The sequence below is a fragment of the Marmota flaviventris genome, chromosome 6 (genome assembly GCF_047511675.1).
Source record: "Marmota flaviventris isolate mMarFla1 chromosome 6, mMarFla1.hap1, whole genome shotgun sequence".
NCBI classification, from domain to species: Eukaryota; Metazoa; Chordata; class Mammalia; order Rodentia; family Sciuridae; genus Marmota; species Marmota flaviventris.
This window is the reverse complement of record NC_092503.1, coordinates 73172514-73180697: the sequence shown is the minus strand read 5'-3', so window position 1 is coordinate 73180697 and position 8184 is coordinate 73172514. Positions and strand designations below refer to the sequence as shown.

The window sequence follows — 8184 nt, the reverse complement described above, 5'->3', positions numbered from 1 at the left end:
CCATTCCATCTTAGAACATAAACTGCAAGAAGTGGAACCACCCCACCAGGCTGCTGGGGTATCATGAGAGCTAGAAATCACCAGATAGACACTAGGTCTTCACTTTCATGCATTGCAGGCCTCATGTTCTCTAGGAGTCATGCTTTATCTGTATAAGGAGAGATTATAAGTAAGTAAAGTTTGTCAGGGTTAAGTGGCTTCTCAAGCAGTATCTTTCCTTACTGGAAAAGGGTTCAATTCTGAGCACCCATGGTACCATTAAGGAGTCTGAGATTGGGGCATCAGTAGAAAGCAAGCCAGCTTAGGCTTTAGCATATCTTGCCACCAGGAAGCAGAGGAAAAGGCTATTCCACAATGACTGACACAAAGCCAGGTGCCAGGCTAACACCAAGGACATCTGGGCAAAGCAGAGAAACAGCATCCATGGCCCAGGCCTCAGCCCCAGGTGTGGTGGCTCTTCACTGCCACTGTTGGATTCAGCCTCCCTAAGCCACATGACCTGGACCTGGCAGTGCTACTGTAGTGTGAGGTATACCATGCTGATGAAACTTGGGTCACACTACCTATACACAAACTAACGAACATTACTGTTTGGGGATTTTAGAACCATCTTACTTTTTAATGATCTATATCTCCATAACCTTGGTAAATATTAGGTGCTCAGAAACCCAAACACTCTCATTTCCCCCACAGTAATACTGTAAATACAAACCTTTACTTGGGAACCTGTCATTGATTACTTCTTGTTATGAACTGGTCTCACATAATATCTAAAGGTCAATTTATTAATTCAATCTCTCTCTCAAGGAGGAGAATTTTCTCTGAATGATTTTCTCAGAATTTTTATCAGAAGATTTCTGGAAGAACTCAATTTTAGAAACTGAATTCATGTGCAAGAGTACAGCAAGTGGTACAGTTTACACTTGGTCACAGTTGTCTCACTTTATGACACTGCTGTTAACAGTACAAGATAGAAACACACATATACACACATTTATATTCACATACACACACAGTATAATTTTACTGATCCAGACAATACTTTGATTTAAAAAAAAAGACTATTATTTGACCACCCAGGGATGGAATCTACTTACACTTGGAATAGAAGAATGCAATACTCTTCAAGTAAACAGCAACTGCACAGAGATACAATATACATTAAGATTGACACATGCTGTCTTAAGAGGTTCAGTAATTAGCTAACGACTAAAGAAAGTCAGAGATGTCAGCCTAAAAAAAGTCAATATGCTTTCTCTCTTCCATTCTGATTATAATCCATTACCCAACAGAACATCTATGATCCAGAAGATAAGTGTCCTCTTATGAAAATGCAGGGCTAACCAATTTTTAAGTGTCAATGAATTCTGCTCAATACTTTGGACAGTCTTCAAATTCTTCTTGTTGTCTTAAGAGAAAAATAAACCTTTAGGTATCTCAGTGTCAAATTTAGATATTTCAAGAAACATTAAGGTTTCTAAAGTTAGATCATGGGCAATAATACTTTTGAAAAGTGGTCTCATTGGCATATATCCACTGCTGTGTTCCATTGTTCTCATAAAAGTCAACCTTTTGGTTTTGCTTAACTAGACAAATATACACAACACATAGGAAACACTGACACACAACTCACGGGACACAATACATTTTACAAAATATCTCTACTTTAGTGCTATAACTGTTGTAAAAATTGACACCTCTGATACTATGAACAAATACACGTCACATTTATAATGAAAGTTGTGGTTACAAAGGCATTACTCATCTGATGGCATTTTTCTATGGGTACTTTAGACTTAAAATCATGTAGCCAAAGGTTTCCCTCCTATTTCGTTGAGACTTTGAAGGACCATTCAGTCACTTGAGCAACAGGCATTCTTCACTGTAAACCCCTGGAGAACAGAGTTTGAGTACCTAAACTATTGAAATGTCAACGAACTGATAAATGAGCATGGTGACAATCACCTTTTCATTGAGCATGGTAAACTTAAAAAAATATAACCAATGAGACGACAGACTCTTCTAGGTTTTGAGCTTAAAAAAAAAAGAATTTCTTTTCCTGTGTTGCCAGAGAGGCATCAGGCTCACAGAGCCTCGGCGGACGTGTCTGTGGACACAGACATGGTCACCTTGGCGATCTTGACCGTGCTCTTGATGCAGCTTTCTGCAGCCCTGTGAACACTGGCTGTGTTGTTTGCATGCTTGTGCAGGCAGTCCGAGTCCCCCATGCTGTTATCCAGAGGCTGCGCAGTGCCTTCACATGAGGGGAACATGCTCCGGAAAGCATGTCTCAGGTCCTTGCTCCTCAGAGCATAGATGATGGGGTTCACGGTGGAGTTCAGCAGGCAGAGCATACTGCAGAAGGCAAACACCGTCTTAATGAGCTTGTTCATCTTCCCGAAGACATCGTACACCATGATCGCGAGCAGAGGGCCCCAGCAGATGATCAAAACCACCAGGATCAGGACCAGGGTCTTGGCCAGTCTAATGTCCATGCGGGCTTGGTCCGGCCGGGTCACCTGTACCTTGCCATCCTCTGACGTGTGGATGATGATGCTTTTCTGAGTTCCACGTTGAATCATGCGGACTGCGTGGCTGTGAGCTTTCCAGAGAATATACATGTATGCGTACACAATGAACAGCAGCAGCACGCTGGTGACCCCGATCCAGAACATCAGGTAGGTTTCATCAATCAGTGGGAAAATATCTGAGCAGACAGATTGCAGTTTCTTGCAGTTCCAACCCAGGAGAGGCAGCACAGCAATTACAATCGCGATGGTCCACATCAGGCAAAAGGCCACCACGGCTTTGGGCCTGGTGACGATTCTCTTATAGGCCAGGGGCCTGTGAATAGATATGTACCTGTCGATGGCCGTGAGGAACAGGCTGCCTACAGAGGCAGTGAAGGAGGCTGTGACCCCGCCCAGTTTGAAGAGAAACACGTTGGGGCTATCTTTGCGGTGGAACACGTGGAAGTCAACGAAGCTGTAGACGAAAATGACACTCCCCAGAAGGTCTGCCACTGCCAGGCTGCCAATGAAGTGATAGGAAGGCCTGCAGCGGAGGCTACGGGAGTGGAGGATGACACAGAGCACCAGCAGGTTCTCCAGAACCGTGAAGGTGCCCAGTGTGAGGGACAGCACGGCGATGGCCAGCTGTTGGCTGGGGTTCAGAATCATGAAGCACTCCATGTCCATGAAGTTCTCCCCACACTGGATATTCTCCTCATTCTCCTTGTAGGATGAGAGCGACTTGTTGTAGAATTCTGTAATGTTGTTTCCCGGGTCTACTGGGACTAACTGGGCGTTGTCTCCTGCAGTCATCTTTTCTTGGAAGGGACTGCCCCTAAAAGAAGTTAAAGGAAATTTCTGTGGGAAGTACCCTAATTTGGATGCCATGTCGCCTTTGATGTCTTCGTACTGGATGTCATTCGAGCCCACGTAGAGGAGGTCTGTGGTGATGGTGCGGAAGGTGGTATCTGCAAGGCCATCTAGGATCGACTTCATAACCTCAGCCTTCGATTAGGCCAGACTCAAAGTGACTGGGAAAGAGATCGCAGGAGGGGATCCTAACAAGAGGGAAAACAGATAAACTGAATGGTGAGAAAACCAGGAAGAAAAATAAAAACATCACACACACACGTGCCATCATGACGTGTCATTGTGTCTCTGAATACAGATCAAGTCCTTGTAGTTTCTGTCAACACAATGTGCCAGTTATTCAGGGGAGAGCCTCCCCCAAAGCTGGGGGTGGAGTGGCATACATCAGAAACATCTTTTATTACTTAAGCTGTCTGGATTGGAGTCACTGCAGAAGTCCTGACTGGGCCTCCAGGATCAAGCAGGCCAAGGTAAATGAAATATTCCCTGGCTACAGTGTGCATTCCACAGGAAGTGTGTACCACTCGGCTTCTATGACCACATACACAGCACCCCATGCCAATGGGGCAGGGAGTTCACCCACAATTGTGCGTCTGGAACACTACCTTGTCAGATGGGTGGGAATAAATGTATAAGACAACCAAAGCAAAAAAAAAAAAAAAAAATGCAGAATCAGGTGTTGAGTTGCAATCTGTGTGTGTCTGTAAAGGGAAAGGAGGGAAATGCTAAAACCAAGAGGCAGCTCCAGGCCATGGTGGGAAGATCTGCTCCACCAGGCAAGTTTCCTCCCCCAGAGAAGAGATGTTCTGGACTGAGCTGTAGCTGAGATGAACTTCTAAAATCTCTATAGCAGCCAAGAAGAATGTCACAATGCCTACTCTTGTACTGAAGCTGGTGGCAAACCAGACCTTGAACACCTGAGAAGGGTGAGGATGAAGCATGCCTCCTGAGAGCAATCACTGCAAGTGGTCTGCTGACACAAGAGTCACAGGGGACAGGAACCAGGCCTAGTGGAGTCCAAGACTTTCCAAGTAGAAAGCTCTGGAAATAAGGACAACTAAGAGGAGGGGGCCACATTTTAAGGGCTCTCCAGTTTTAAGTTAAATAAATTGGTGTTTCAAAATTAAGAGCTAGAGAACTGATCTCACCATTTATATAAATGCTTGTTTAAAAAATGGCTGTTCATCTCTCTAGTTTATGAAATCCATTATAAGTATAGCATGGTATCTATACTAAATTATACTAAGAGCCAGTACTCTGCTTATTAATTGCTATTTGTTACTCCTAAACACAAGGCACTATGGAAACTAACTCTCAAGTGTCCTTAGGGTCCCTGACAGCCTTTATCTTGGAATAAATTTAAAAGTTCTAGGTCTTCCTGATAAAATAACCTGCTTATTAGAATTAATAATTTATTATTGTATTATCCATTCAACAAACTATGGAGCACCCACTATGTGCCATGCACTGGATTAGACACTAGTGTCTTGACAGCTTCAAGGAGCCCATGGGAAGTGTACTATCCAGCAGAGGAGATGGGCGGCTGCTCCAGTAATTAAGAGCAAGTGCAGTGTGAGCTACCCCTGGAGACTTCAGGATGCTGGGGAACATCCAATCCAGGGGGTTGAAGGTGGCTTCCCCAAGGAGAGAATGTTTATGCCAAGAATAGGTAGGAATAGTGTAGATGGGGAAAGGACATAGAATCAAAGAAAATATTTTAAAATTAATACCCTAAATGTCACAAATTTTAAAAAAGAAAAAGTGACTTGGATTAGACATAAAGTGAGAAATATGGCCCACCTTCCCACAGTCTGCCTTCTCAAGTCCAGGCCACAATCAGTGTGTGCCAGAATTAGGGCACCTGCACTCCAATCAGTTTTCCTGTCTTTCTCTGATCCTAGTCTCTTTGATCATTGCCATGCAGCTATTGGCCTGATCTTTAGAAATCACATGGATAATTATGTGACTTCCCTGTTTCAACTTCTCTGCCAGGGATGAAGTCATTGCAATAAAAAGCTTCCTGTGATCTAGCCCTGCCTGTCTCCCTAGCCCTCCCCTCAGCACCCCTAACCTCACCATGTGAGCTGTACCAGATGGATTCCAGTTCCACAAACACATCAAATTGATTGCTTTTTAGCTCAATGCTCTGGTTCCTACTTATCCTAACACTCTTCTGCCCAAGCATTCTCTCTTTCTGCCTGTTCATCTCCCCCACATCAGTTTGGTGTCACTACTTCCCCTAGCTCCTTGCTTCCCATGTTCAGATAAAATACCCTCTTTGGGGTTCCCGAATAACCAAATAGAGTTCTGTCATAGCACTTACTAAATTTTTCAGTATTTCTGTGTTTGCATTTGCTCTGCTCCTTCCTCTAACTCACCAGAGAACAAGCTCATTGAGGACTTTGTTGGGGACATTACCTATTTTAGTATTTAACTCCCAACATTTAATATGCTGACTGGCACATAAAGGAGGCTCTAAATAAGTTGGTTGATTGGTGCTCTATTTGAATGCATTCAAATATAAATCTTGAATTTATTTATTTATTTATTTATTTGGGCCCTAATCCTTGATGGGTAACATTTGTCACTACTCAGGAAATGAGATTTTTCCCTTAGTCTGAGCTGATATACACTCAAATCAAGGCAGTGACCCAGGAACAAAGGCTGGTTGCTGAAGCTATAGAGATATAAGATGCAGAAATAAGGCAAAACCGCAAATATATATTTGAATGCATTCAAATAGAGTAAAAAAAAATGTTCTTTTCTATTCAAGATGGGAGAGGTATTCTTCCAATTGTGAAAAATAAATAAGCACATTATTTGAATCAAGGTTTCAAGCCCAAAGAGCCGCCTGATCCATTTGTGTTATAAAAATGCTATATTTAGGTGATGTTAACAGCATTCTAAATGATGCAGCCTATGTGATTACATAGTCTACATACTCAAGAAGGAGCTACATGACAGGCACTATGCGGGGGGCAAGGTAAACAAGAACACTGGCACTGTCCCACCAAATGGCAAACAAAGCAAGAGCCCCCAGCACTCATATGACAGGTAAGCCAAAGGGCTCCCTTCAGCCCTCCAAGACTGCCCAAGCACAGTATGGAGGCAACTGACAAACCAAGGGCCCTAATCCTCCATGGGTAACTTTTGTCACTAGTCAGGAAAATTAGATTTTCCCCTTAATCTGGGCTTTCAAGCCAGTTCTGCACACTGTTCTGCACTGACATAGAACAAGGCACTTGGGAACAGTCAGCTGCTTTTCCAGAGACAGGAGTTCCAGGATACAAACAACACAGAGGCACCTAATGTGGTTAGGGTGCTAAGCCCACCCAAAATCAGGGCAGTGGCCTAGGAGCAAAGGCTGGTTGCTGAAGCTACAGAAATACAGGATGCAGAAATAAGGCCAAATCCCAACAGTCAACCTGGTTGTCCAGAGCTTTATGGTTCTTTTACCTAAAGACTCTCCTGAGCTCCAACCTCAGCCTGGATCCAATTAAGTCTCAGTGTCCTTAGGGTCCCTGTCATCTCCTTTCTCACCTCTTCATCTCTTCAAGAACATGTCCTATGTGTGCCACCATTGGGCTGTTTCTCAGGAGTCAACTCATGCTATTTGCAAACTTGTTTGCTAAACTATTCCACTCACACGTGAAAGCTTTCGTCCATAATCAAGGAGACCCAGAAGATAGTCATGGTGTATGAGAGCTGTTCCTTACATGGTCACACAAAAACATCTTGAGCTCACACAAAAACATACAATTTCCTGGTCCTGGAAGATGACATTCTGCTCTCTGAATAGACCATCACACCTGCCACCTTCCTTCTTCCTCTTCCCTTCCTTCTGCCTGAACACTCATTTCCAAGATCCTTGCCTATTAAATTGATCTTGTAATGATTGCACCAAATTGTGCCAATGCTACTTCATGTCTGAGACTTTCTTGACCAGCCCTTGCCATCAGGCATAACTTGAACCCCTAGTTTATCCCTCTGTCATAGGCCTCTTCATTTAAATGTGTATTTACATATTTATTTTCATAACTAAAATTCAGTTCCAAACACAGAATGTTGTCTTTTTACCTTTAGGTGATTTACCAGCCTGAGAGCAGGAGGAGAGAGCAGGGCACCCATGGAAATGCTCACCAGAACCTAGTAAGATGGCAGTTGATTGGACATTTAAAACAGTGATTTAATACTATTTCTTTGCCTTTCTTAAAATTTGAGAATAGGAAGATAACTCAATGGACATTTGGCCTAAAAAGCAAAACTGGAGCTTACATTTCCAAATAGTTTCTGGGCACATAGTCCATGGCCTCTGTCCTTAAGACATTTTCCCTCAAGTGACAAACTCCCCAATACTTTCACTTAAAATCTAATTTTAAAATTTATATGTATATATACAAAATATATATGTGTATATATATATATATATATGACTTACCAGATTCAAATTCAAAAGTTACAGAAAAAATACTCAGTGAAAAGTCAATTCTTTTTACCATACACATTCAAGATATATATATATATATATATATATATATATATATATATATATATATATATGGTGGTGCATACCTGTAACCCCAGCTACTCAAGAGGCTGAGGCAGGAGGATCACAAGTTTGAGGCCAGCCTGGGTAGCTTAGTAAGACTCTGTCTCAAAATAAAATGGGCTGGGGGTATAGTAAAGGAAAAAAAGTATGCATTGAGATAGTCCACATTAACAAATAAAACCTCCCTTTTGATTTAACACGTGCTCTATTAAGGTCTGTTAGATGAATGTGCCTCACCTCCTACAAAAGGGATGT

The 8184-nt window shown here is 42.6% G+C and overlaps 1 protein-coding gene across 1 annotated transcript; it reads right to left on the bottom strand.

Moving 5' to 3' along the window:
• Positions 1 to 2084: 2084 nt before the first annotated feature.
• Positions 2085 to 3506, bottom strand: Cnr1 (cannabinoid receptor 1). Its single transcript, XM_027928299.2, has 2 exons — positions 3421 to 3506; positions 2085 to 3345 (listed from the first exon to the last, which is right to left on the bottom strand). Exons 1-2 carry the CDS (start codon positions 3504 to 3506, stop codon positions 2085 to 2087), a joined length of 1347 nt encoding a protein of 448 aa, XP_027784100.1.
• Between the last annotated feature and the right edge of the window lie 4678 nt (positions 3507 to 8184).